General features: G+C 39.6%; 3 protein-coding genes across 4 annotated transcripts in view; 1 reads left to right on the top strand and 2 right to left on the bottom strand.

Moving 5' to 3' along the window:
• The window catches only part of SKIC8 (SKI8 subunit of superkiller complex), a 421,718-nt gene that overhangs the window by 221,260 nt on the left and 187,838 nt on the right, over positions 1 to 12,620 (top strand). The window lies entirely within an intron of this gene.
• PSMA4 (proteasome 20S subunit alpha 4) overlaps positions 1 to 12,620 on the bottom strand; it is a 231,304-nt gene that overhangs the window by 56,281 nt on the left and 162,403 nt on the right. The gene's annotated exons all lie outside the window — the stretch shown is intronic.
• The window catches only part of IREB2 (iron responsive element binding protein 2), a 63,311-nt gene that overhangs the window by 8,229 nt on the left and 42,462 nt on the right, over positions 1 to 12,620 (bottom strand). For both annotated transcript variants that reach the window (XM_050799950.1, XM_050799952.1), the window contains exons 11-18: positions 10,350 to 10,466; positions 8,889 to 9,048; positions 7,921 to 8,056; positions 5,360 to 5,444; positions 4,839 to 4,995; positions 4,402 to 4,526; positions 2,695 to 2,799; positions 2,460 to 2,602 (exon numbers count right to left, since the gene is read on the bottom strand). In XM_050799950.1, the coding sequence (XP_050655907.1) occupies positions 2,460 to 2,602; positions 2,695 to 2,799; positions 4,402 to 4,526; positions 4,839 to 4,995; positions 5,360 to 5,444; positions 7,921 to 8,056; positions 8,889 to 9,048; positions 10,350 to 10,466 (1,028 nt within the window). The remainder of the gene's footprint in view (positions 1 to 2,459; positions 2,603 to 2,694; positions 2,800 to 4,401; positions 4,527 to 4,838; positions 4,996 to 5,359; positions 5,445 to 7,920; positions 8,057 to 8,888; positions 9,049 to 10,349; positions 10,467 to 12,620) is intronic.

The raw sequence follows: 12,620 nt of genomic DNA, 5'->3' as shown, positions 1-12,620 counted from the left end.
GAGTGACAGTATATGTTCCCTCTCCTTCCTCCTGCTTGTGCTCTATCTGATGAAATAAAGTCACTTGTATACTTCTCTGTACCCACATTGTGTTGACTGCATCTCCATGGATCATTTAACAAGTTCTTCTGCCTTCTGTTCTTGTAAATCACATGTTAGATCCAGTGGCTTGATAAGATTTGGGTTTTTAATTTTTGGCAACAATGCTTCATAGGTCATGTGTACTTCTATCAGGAGGCACAAGATAGCCAATTGTCTTTTCCTGGAATGTTACCAGCTCATTGTGGGCTAGATTGCTTATTTTACTAGAGACTGTAAAATAGTGACACTATAATTCACCCATTCCTTCTTCATTTTTTAGCTATAAAAGTTCTATAAAGAAAAACTTTCCAGCAGGCATGGTGGCTCCTAGCTGCAATACCAGCACTTTGGGAGGTCAAAGTGGGAAGAATGCTTGAGCCCATGTGTTGGAGACCAGCCTGTGCAACAAAGGGAGATCTCATCTCTACAAAAAATTTAAAAATTATGCAGGCATGACGGTGTGAGCCTGTAGTCCCAAGCTACTCAGGAGGGTGTGACAGGAGGAGTGCTTGAGCCCAGGAGTTCCAGGCAGCAGAGAGCCAACTGCCATTGCCCTCCAGCCCGGGCAAGAGTGAGACCCTGTCTCTACAAACAAACAAAAGACAAACTTTCCTTCATCAATGATTTGGTTATGCTGAAATACATTCCATACAGGAAAGGCTGGTTAAAGAATTGATAATATTTACCAGTTTTCAAGCTAATGAGCTGGTCCTGGCCCTGAGACCTTTAGACAGAAGACTGATGGTCTCTTGACAACTCCCTTGTTTTTGGTAATCTTGGTAATTTTTGGTAAAATCGTGTACATTTTCCAGTCCCAGATCTGGAATCACTAATTTCTCCATGAAGCACTGGTTCACCATACTGGGAAATAGTATTTAGAAAACATAATCTGGGTGCTAGGGGTATTGCTACTGGATTAGTGACTATATATAACGTTTTAGGGAAAAATAACTGAACATAAATATCTCAACAATCAACAACTGACTTTCATCGGCCTCTGATCTGGTCTTTTACGCAGAGACAACAATACTCTAAATTTGTGCATTTAAATTCTTACTTCAGGGTGGGAGTGTTAGGAGGTTTGAGTGTCTTTATTTTTAGAAAATTCTAATTGATGAACACTACTGGATTAAATGTGCTAAGAAATACATACCAGAAGGCATAATAATTACAAAAATTGTACATTTGAGAGAAGTGTTGACTGTTTTTCTTTTTTGGAAGTATGTCACAATTATGATGAAGATGGAAATCACAATCAAAAAAATATTTATAGGAAAGAAAACTTATTTCTCACCACTTTATAATAAAAGCTATGCAATATTATCACATGTCAAGATAAGCTATATGGACATTTTGGCCAGGCACGGTGGCTCATGCCTGTAATCCCAGCAATTTGGGAGGCCGAGGTGGGCGGATCACTTGGTCAGGAGTTTGAGACCAGCCTGGCCAACGTGGTGAAACCCCATCTCTACTAAAAATACAAAAACTCTCTGGGCATGGTGGCGTGTGCCTGTAATTCCAGCTACTTGGCAGGCTGAGGCAGGAGAATCGCTTGAACCTGGGATGCAGAGGTGGCAGTGAGCTGAGATTGCACCACTGCACTCCAGCCTGGGTGACAGAGTGATAGTCTTTTGAGTGACAGTCTCAAAAATAAATAAATAAATATCAATGAAAAAGCTTGTCATTTTAATTACACAAGCATCAAACAAGCATCCAATAAGCTAATCAGGTAGCAGTACTACACATTCTGCTTTTAGCAAAACTTTGTCTCATTGTCAAAACAGTCCTTTGATAACAGGGCAACTCTACATGATTAATCATGTAGAAATGAAATAAAATCTTACTAGTTTAAAATTTTTATCTCCAATATAAACAGCCTTTACATTTACATTTATTGTTCCTATAAAATTTTTGGCTCATGAAGCAGAAATTCATTGTCTTTTGATTTGATACACATCATTCCCAGCCTCACACATGTACATTTCACAGCCCATAAAATACACATTTAAATTCCTTACTCCCATAATGGGAAGCTGGTTTTAACCAAATGAGCAGGCTTCATTTGGTAGGTAAAACCAAGCTGATTTTTCAATAAAGTAGCACTGAAAAAGAAAAATCTTATTTCCAATCAGCTGTTTATTGAGACTATAAGGGCTCAATTTAAAATTGCAATTTCATTGTCTAAAGTCACAAGCAAAGACAAGTACAGAAGGTACCGCCCCCCTCCATTCTCCATTCTTGCTTAAGACAAACACATTGGCAGTCAGATATCTACGATAGCATGTATTTACTGGAAAAAAGGAACATGACCAATAGAAGCCTCTGAATCAATAAGAAACAAGAAAAAACAAAAACACTCTAAAGCCATGTACACATACCCTCTGTTTGTCAAATACTTAGCGGCAGCACTATTCCTAGCGATACTTCCTGCAGGTGATATATGATCTGTTGTGACAGAGTCTCCCAAATATAATAAGACATGGGCATTTTCAATAGCCTGGAGTGCAACTGGCTCTTTGGTCTAGAAGGTAAAAGTTCAAGGCATTTAACTCTTTACAAGACTTCTTAGTTTATAACAATCTTTAAAAGATCAAATAGTCAAACAGTACTTACGAGTTTATCAAAAAATGAAGGGCATCTGATATAAGTAGACTTTAAGTCCCATGGAAACAAAACTGAATCTGGTGCTTCTAAGGAATTCCACCGTTTATTCCCCATCTGTGAATACAGTTAAAAGGGCTCAGAAGAAGAGGCACATGAAAATGATCAACGGAATAAAATAGTACTTAGGTCAGAACAAAAACAACAAAAATAGGCCTTATCCATTTGGAAAGAAAATTAAGACAGTGTATTCTTCTTTTTTTTAATTTAAAATTTTTATTTTTGCCCAGGCTGGTCTTAAACTCCTGAGCTCAAGTGATACGTGTGCCTTGGCCTCCCAGAGTGTTGGGATTATAGGCGTTAGCCAACATGCCCAGCCAAAACAGTGCATTGTAAAAAATCATGAGGTTTTTGGACAGAATGATTAAAAATTTGCTCCTCAAATTCTAGCATACCAGATCTCCAGGTACACTGTAAGGGGAAAGTTTCAATATAAACTGAACATAAAGACTACAGAGTCCAAAAAAAGTTAAAGAATTTAGAAAGATTTCTACATGTTGCCACAGAGAGATTAAGCATGTATGAGGTATGCTGTTAATGTCTAAGAATGTTATAATGGAGAAAAACCCTCTGCTTTTTCGATATATTTGTTCCACATCAAAGCCTTCAAACTACATCCAAAAATCTCACCATTTCTTAGGCCAGGCACAGTGGCTCACACCTGTAATCCCAACACTTTGGGAGGCTGAGGTGGGTGGATCACTTCAGTCCAGGAGTTTGAGACCAGCCTGAGCATCTTTATTTTTTATTTTACAAAAAATAAAAAAATTAGCTGGGCCTGAGCGCCTGTGGCCCCAGTTACTCGGGAGGCTGAGGAGCAGGATTGTTTGAGTCCAGGAGGTTAAGGCTGCAGTGAGCTGGTTCAGGCCACTGCACTCCAGCCTGGGTGACAGAGTGGGGCGCCATCTCCCAAGAAACACCAAAAAATAAATAATAATTTTTAAAAATTGCATAATTTATATAATTATTCTCTTTACAGCTTATTTGCCTCTCCCCAGGAGAATTCTGGGTTTTGTTCACTGATGTATTCTGAACACCTAATCAATTCTTTCTTTTCCTCCTCAACTTTTATTTTAACTTCTGGGGTACATATGCAGGATATGCAGGTTTGTTACACAGGTAAATGTGTGCCACGATGGTTTGCTGCACGGATCATCCAATCAACACTAATCAATTCTGATACTCTAAGACATTTTCTTTCTTTTTTTTTTTGAGATGGAGCTTTGCTCTTGTTGCCCAGGTTGTAGTGCAATGGCACGATTTCGGATCACCGCAACCTCTGCCTCCCGGGTTCAAGCGATTCTCCTGCCTCAGCCTCCTGAATAGCTGGGATTACAGGCATGTGCCACCACACCTGGCTAATTTTTTTGTATTTTTAGTGGAGATGGGGTTTCTCCATGTTGGTCAGGCTGGTCTTGAGCTCCTGACCTCAGGTGATCCACCTGCCTTGGCCTCCCAAAGTGCTGGGATTACAGACGTGAGCCACTGTGTCCAGCCGCCATTTGCTTTTTAATTATAGATTCCAGATACAAACTATTACACATTGAAAACCGCGTTCAAAATAACATAATTTTAATTTTTATTCTAGTCAGAAAACAAGATATATGAAATAAAAGAACACTGCAAATTGATTATTTAAGAAACACATAAGACTCTTACTTCTATTTTATCTTTTAATGCTTTAAACATGGATAGTATAACATGTTCTTCCTCTACTCGATGAACTTCTTCTCGACTAGGCCAAATATCATGCAGGTAAATGTTCTTGCCGGTGGAGTCAGTACCTGGTTAAAATTTTTGAACATGACACTCAGTAAAAAAATAACTCTCTGAAAATGTTCATACCTTTCCAAAGACATATTATGGACATCAAGTAAATGATTCAACTGGGTGCTTCAGGCTTAAGCGGCTGGAAGAACTAATTACCTGCACATTTTATTTTCTTCACATAAACACAGAAATTAATAACTATACATTATCATAAGTTTTCCTGAAATAATTCAAAGAATAGATGGTCTAAGAAACATTTCAAAAATATAATGACTTCTATGGGGAAACATATGTGTAGGTATACATATACATAAAGGAAAAGATACCTAAAGGTTCTGTCTGGAAATCTATATTCACTGTGCCTGCTATGGCATAAGCTACCACTAACGGTGGAGAGGCAAGATAATTGGCACGAACACAATCACAAAGACGACCTTCAAAATTTTTGTTTCCAGATAAAATTCCACAGGTAACCAAATCACCCTGGAAAAAAAACACAAACACACAAACAAACATATTCAATTCTAGAGATGGTACAAATTTGGATAATCATATATAAGCAATCTTAAAGTCTGAGGGCGAGATTAACCAAAAAACATATTAGTAACTTTTAAATACAGAACTATCCATCTTGCGAATAAACTAAATCAATTCCTTATATTATGAAGGAATTATTTCAAGGATCTACAAATGAGTCTTTCAATCATTTAAACATTCACAGGTTGCAACTGCCAAGAGGTGCAGAGTTTACAGAAATATAAACACATCAATATATATTTTCTATAATTTAATAACAAAACATAGTTAAGAAAACCATTTAGATGGCTTGCCGATCCACACATTTTACCTGTTTTACCGCATTTAAAACTGCTTCTGATAAGGGGGCTGTATTTCCCACACAAGTTGAACATCCATAACCAACGATTTCAAATCTGCATTTCAAAAAATAAATGTGACTGAATAGCACATCACAATATTTATAGAGAAAAGACAAGTCTTATCTTGTATTTCTATCCCTGTAATAAGATTACTTAAAAGACTATTCATGACACATGGATTAACCTTCATCAATATATTCACTTCACAACATTCTGAGCAATCAAGTCTAACTCTCAGGCATGCTATTTGAACAAACTCACTGCAGCCTTAACCTCCTGGGCTCAAGCAATTCTGCTCCTCAGCCTCCTGAGCAGCTGGGGCCACAGGCGCTCGCCACCAGGCCCAGCTACTTTTTTTGTAAAATAAAAAATAAAAATGTTCAGGCGGGTCTCAAAGCTGAATGCAAATCTTTGAAGAGCCTTAACAGCACTTATCAATGCACAAGAGAATTCCCCCAAATATTACCTGCTAGGAATATAACATGACCTTTTAAAATAATTGATTCTGTACTTCCATCCAAGGGTTTAAAATGTAAAGAGGACCTGGCTATAATAACCTGACCAAAGGTCCCAAAAGAGGCACTGTAACTGGGCACTCTGATAGGAGTAATCTCTTAATTATCAACCAGTTAAACCCAAGAAGAGTCCCTGACAATAAATCCAAGATGATACAACTAAAAGATTACAGGCACAGTCCTCTAAATTACTTTCAGATGCTATTCTAAAAGCAAAAAAATCTAAAATTTATCCATTTTGCAAAGGAACTGATGACTCATATGTTCCAAAACAGACACTGAAAATACAGCTAGGCTGGATGTGGTGGCTCAGGCCTGTAATCCGGTCTGAGATGAGCGGATCACTTGAGGCAACGAGGTTGAGACAAGCCTGGCCAACATGGCGAAACTCTGTCTCTACTAAAAATATAAAAATTAGCTGGGTGTGGTGGTGTACACCTGTGGTCCCAGCTACTCAGGAGGGTGAGGTAGGAAGACTGCTTGAGCCTAGGAGGTCGAGGCTGCAATGAGCTGTGACTGCACCACTGCACTCCAGTGTGGGCAACAGAGCAAGACACTGTCTCAAAACCAAACAATTCCTGCACAACTAGCATCAATTGTTTTGGATTACATAAAAAAACGTATGTAATTTTTTTTTTTTGAGGTGGAGTCTCGCTCTCTTGCCCAGACTGGAGTACAGTGGCATGATCTCGGCTCACTGCAACCTCTGCTTCCCGGGTTAAAGCAATTTTTCTGCCTCAGCCTCCTGAGTAGCTGGGACTAGAGGTGTGCATCACCATGCCTGGCTAATTTTGGTATTTTTAGTAGAGACGGAGCTTTACCATATTGGCCAGGCTGGTCTCAAACTCCTGGCCTCGTGATTCACCTGCCTCGGCCTCCCAAAGTGCTGGGATTACAGGCATGAGCAACCGCGCCCAGCCCAAAAATCGTAAGTTACTTTCTCCAAAGTTCAGGGACAACTTAAACTTATGTATTATAGACCCAATAACCTCATAAAACTAAAATTATGACAATTTTCAGTTAATAAATGCAAACTGTAAGATTTCTTTCTTTTTTGAACTGACCTACACAACTCACAGACATTGTGCATACTTGGTATCTTTTCTTATACTGTAACTGTTATTTGGTTATACTTGTTTGTCTTGTCTTTCCAACTAAGTATCTTGAAGCTAAGACCACATCTCCTACTTCTGTGTATCTGAGCTGGTGCTTTGCTCATTTGATATGCCCAATAAGTGTTTCCTGAGTGATAAGGCATCAAAAATTGTATGGTAATGGCAAGGTAGCAAGTAAAACTAAAGCATATTTTTTCTATCCTCTTTTCTTTTTGTTGTTGTTGTTTTTTGAGAGAGTGTCTCGCTCTGTCCCCCAGGCTGGAGTGCAGTGGCGCAATCTCGGCTCACTGTAAGCTCTGCCTCCCGGGTTCACACCATTCTCCTACCTCAGCCTCCTGAGTAGCTAGGACTACAGGCACACGCCACCTTGCCCGGCTAATTTTTTGTATTTTTAGTAGAGACAGGGTTTCACCGTGTTAGCCAGGATGGTCTCGATCTCCTGACCTCGTGATCCACCTGCCTTGGCCTCCCAAAGTGCTGGGATTACAGGCGTGAGCCACTGCGCCCGGCCTCTATCTTTTTTTTTTTTTTTTGAGATGGAGTCTTGCTCTGTCGCCCAGTCTGGAGTGCAATGGCAAGATCCTGGCTTACTACAAGCTCCGCCTCCCGGGTTCACGCCATTCTCCTGCCTCAGCCTCGCAAGTAGCTGGGACAACAGGCGCCAGCCACTGTGCCCGGCTAATTTTTTTTTGTATTTTTAGTAGAAATGGGGTTTCACCGTGGTCTCGATCTCCTGACCCTGTGATCCGCCTGCCTCGGCCTCCCAAAGTGCTGGGATTACAGGCGTCAGCCACCGCGCCTGGCTCTCTATCTTCTCTTTGTATATGAAAGGCACAAACAAGCAGCTTCAGTACCTACTGAACACCAATATCAATATGAACAGCGATAGTTGTCACTTACCCAAGCTTACTGAGATACGGTAATACTCCACTTGAACTGAGGTAATGTGTAACCATCCCACTGCCTGGCGATAAACTTGTTCTTATATAAGGTTTAACATGCAGACCAGCTTCAACAGCCTTTTTAGCCAAAAGACCTGCACAGCCAACAAACAATGATTTATTATGCCAATGTTTCTTTCCCTCTCTCACTCATATTAAAGTAAAAAGTGAGAAGTAATTTATTTAACAGATTCATCTCCAATTCAGATTAAAGTATGAATTCATAAACTCATTGTCATTATTTTTTCCACTTTATTCTACTGATTTGCTTCATTTACAACAAATTTAAAATTACAGTAAATATACTAGCCTTTATGTTGAAAATTATTAAGATACAGGCTGACATCATTCACACAACTGGAAACAAAAGATGCACATATATAAGTACACATTAACAAAACCATCTTTTTTTTCTTTCTTCTTTTCTTTTTTCTAAAGCGAACCATTTTAAAGTCATAATTACAATAAGCTAAGGGGAATGTAACACATTATACATGGTCTTATACATCGAAGGAAATGTTCCAATGGGCATACAAATTGATTTCATTTACAATCCTTGCCAAGACAATGATCTTTTACTACTTTTATAACTTTTAATGAAATCTCCCACACTGTTATGGTTAACTTCCAGATAATCAGGAAATACCTGCTAAATAACTATAGTTCTAAATTAACAAGAGAAGCAGATACAACCTAAAATTAATTGATAGGTAAGTTATAGTAAACAGTAAATTTACCTTCAGTGTAATAAAAACAAAATAACATAAATCAAACTCAGGCTCCTTAAGACCTAACTAAAATAATAGAAAGTCTCTCAATATCAAATGTAGACACTCTTGCATCATCTAAGAAACAGAAAGTTACAATAAGAGAAAAGCTAACAATAATTAAGGAAAAAAAAAAGTATGGCCATAAACTACAACCCACCTGCGGCAAGCATGACAGATGGATTGCAATTATTGGTACAACTGATAACTGCAGCAATGACCACTGATCCATGAGACAGCTTATATTCACTTCCTTCATAATGAATGGAGACAATATCCCTTTGTTTTTCAGCTGCAATTTGGAAGCCTTTAAATCCAACCTATACAAATTTCCACAAAAATATAAACTAAATATTCTGAGTATGTACAGAATAAAATACCGGCAGAAAACATAGCAGACTGGACATCTGATGATTTAACATTAAAAATCATATTTGTGAGTGATGCTGAAGGCCCATAACATTCAGTAGTTGTTTAATTCAGCTGACGCATAAATCTGCATAGGCACAATAAGAGTCTGGTATGTTCACAAGCAAAATTTTTATCTACTAAGGAAGTCCAGCCTACCACTCAGAATCCAGATCTTATTTGGCTTTGTTGTTCTTAATCATCCCTGTTTACAGTAATTCTCAAGAGATGGCACATATTTTTTTCTGCTAAAATGACCCCAAAGATTTCCTCCAAAGGGATCCTGTACGTGTCAGTGCGGTATAGCCGAAACAAGATTGGCTATGAGTTGCTAATTATTGAAGCTAATTAACAGGTACATGGCAATTCAGTGGACTATTTTGTTTTTGTACAAGTTTAACATTTTCTGAACAAAAAGTCAAGAAATCATAAAAAGAAAGGCTCTGAAAGGAAAGTCAAGTACTAGAGATCTCAGAATAGAGAAAGTGACAAGACTAAAACTGTGATTCTGAGACAGAAAATACAAACCCCAAAAAGCCAGAGACCACCTGCTATTCAGTCACATTTACCAAATTTTATGAGAGTAGGGCAGGTGTGGTGGCTCATGGCTATAATCCCAGCACTTTGGGAGGCTGAGGTGGGCAGATCACTTGAGGTCAGGAGGTGAAGACCAGTCTGGCCAACATGGTGAAATCCTGTCTCTACTAAAAATACAAAAATTAGCCAGCAATAATGGTAGACGCCTGTTAATCCCAACTACTTTGGGGGCTGAGGCAGGAGAATCACTTGAGCCCGGGAGGGGGAGGTTGCAGTGAGCCGAGATTGTGCCACTGCAGCTTGGGCAACAAAGTGAGACTCTGTCTCAAAAAAGAAGAAAGTTTCTGTAATGATGTATTCAATTATCTATGCTGCTCATCAATACAAGACCCATATGTAGTTATTCAGCATTTAAAAATGAGACTACTGTGACTAACAAACTCAACTTTAAATTGTATATAATTTTAATTGAAATAGACACAATCAATCTCTGATCCTCACAATAGAACTGTACCAAATGACTGACTGGCACATCAGACAGAAGGAAAATAAGGGGGCTGCTGGTGTGTGCCATAATATATAAAACATAGCAGTGAACTGAGTTTATGGGTCACCTTGTTGGTTCTTTACTACTTAGCACAAAGCGGGTTGAAAAACACAGATAACAATAACCTACCTTTTCATTTAAGCAAGCCTGGAAATCGCTTTTCATATCTGTCACAGCAACTCTATCTTGAGGTCTTTTTGGACCACTAACAGATGGAACTATTGAATTCAGATTAATCTGGATCACCTAGGAAATGAGAAAGATAAAGAATAAGGAATCAGAATTTCTTACAATGGATTCCAATTCAAGCATTACTTTCTAAAGCAGAATAAGTATATTCGTATTTATTTTAATGCAATTTGTTTTAATAGTATAATACACCCTCAATCCCAAGAAATAAAGATTTTAAAACAAGCACATTTAAATGTATGAAACATGAAAATTTGCTAAAAGCAAGACTAGTAGATCAGTATGCAATTAAACTACCACAACACCAACTGTACTGCATATACAAAATCTGGTTTCCCAAGTGTTTTTTCTCATAAAGATAAACACTGTCTTAACTGATGTCCAATGATAAAATAGATGCCTGTATCAGCTCTCAACTTATTGCCTCTGAGCTCCAAATTCACCCTCCTTTGCCAGCTCTGTGATCACAGAGGTAAACCGTTAGTAAACATTTCTCCTTTGTCAGCACACATGATGTGACAACTGGTCACTAGAGGGTGCTGAAGGGACACAGCAGAGAAAGGGTTCTTTTTCCTGTTCCAGAGGGTTTCACTGGCCAGCAACCCAAGCTTTTATTCCTTGGTTAAGAAATCGTATTTTTTGTTAAAAATCTCACTTCCCAACTAGATTTTTATTTATTTCTTCTGGTATTTCTATTATTTCCTTCATGCATTTATGTGAATATAATCAACTCGAAACTTTTCATCATGGCTTTCAACATTATTTTATATCCCTGTTTATTCTGACTGATCCAACTACTTACACTTTATTTATTTATTTATTATTATTATTTTTATTGAGAAAAGGTCTCATTCTGTTGTCCAGGCTGGAGCACAGTGGCACAGTCAGGACTAAATGAAGCCTCAACCTCCTGGGCTCAAGTGATCCTCCCGCCTTAGCCCCACAAGCAGCTGGGACTACAGGCATGCGCCACCATGCCTGGCTAACTGAATTTTAGTAGACATGAGGTCCCACTGTGTCACCCAGGCTGGTCCTGAGCTCAAGCAATCCTCCCGCCTCAGCCTCCAAAAATGCTGGGATTACACGCGTGAGGATCCACACCTGGCTTACTTACACTTTCATTTAGTGGATTCAGGTGATCCTAGTCTTTGCCCATAAATATCCATTTAAGAAGTTTCTCTTGAAATCAACATCCTAATGATTTTAATTTCTTTATATAGTCAAGTTTGTTTTCGTTTTTTCTTAAGAGACAGGGTCTTGGGCCGGGCACAGTGGCTCACGCCTGTATCCCAGAAATTTGGCAGGCTGAGGCAGGTGGATCACTTGAGGTCAAGAGTTTGAGATCAGCCTAGCCAACATGGTGAAACCCCGTCTCTACCAAAAATACAAAAAATAGCTGGGCATGGTGGCACGTGCCTGTAATCCCAGCTACTTGGGAGGCTGAGGCAGGAGAATTGCTTGAACCCGGGAATTGGAGGTTGCAGTGAGCTGAGATCACGCCACTGCACTCCAGCATGGGTGGGTCTTGCTATCACTCAAGGCTAGGTGCAGTGATTCGATCATAGCTCTCTGCAGCTTCAAACTCATGGGCTCAAGCCATCCATCCCTTTTCTGTAGGGACAGGGCCTTGCTTATGATGCTGGTCTTGAACTTCTGGCCTTAAGTAATCCTCTTGCCTTGGCCTCCCAAAGGGTTGTAATTACAGGCATGAGCCACCACACCTGGCCTGGTGAGAATTTTTTTTTTTTTTGAGACAGAGTCTCGCTGTGTTGCCCAGGCTGGTGTGCAGTGGTGTGATCTCAGCTCACTGCAACCTCTGTCTCCCAGGTTGAAGCGATTCTCCTGCCTCAGCCTCCCGAGTAGCTGGGACTATAGGCACATGCCACCACGCCCAGCTAATTTTCTGTATTTTTAGTAGAAACAGGGTTTCACCGTGTTAGCCAGGATGGTCTGGACCTCCTGACCTCATGATCTGCCCGTCTCGGCCTCCCAAAGTGCTGGGATTATAGGCGTGAGCCACCACACCCGGCCATTTTTTTTCTTTTTTTTTTTTAAAGACAGTCTCACTCTGTTGCCTAGGCTGAAATGCAGTTGTGTCATCTCGGCTCACCGCAACCTTCGCCTCTTGGGTTCAAGCAATTCTTGTGCCTCAGCCTCCTGAGTAGCTGAGATTACAGGCCCCCGCCACCACAACTGGCTAATTTTTTTTTT

This window comes from Macaca thibetana, chromosome 7 (genome assembly GCF_024542745.1).
Source record: "Macaca thibetana thibetana isolate TM-01 chromosome 7, ASM2454274v1, whole genome shotgun sequence".
Taxonomy (NCBI): Eukaryota; Metazoa; Chordata; class Mammalia; order Primates; family Cercopithecidae; genus Macaca; species Macaca thibetana.
Note: the sequence above shows the minus strand (reverse complement) of the source record. Positions and strands in the feature narration are given on the sequence as shown.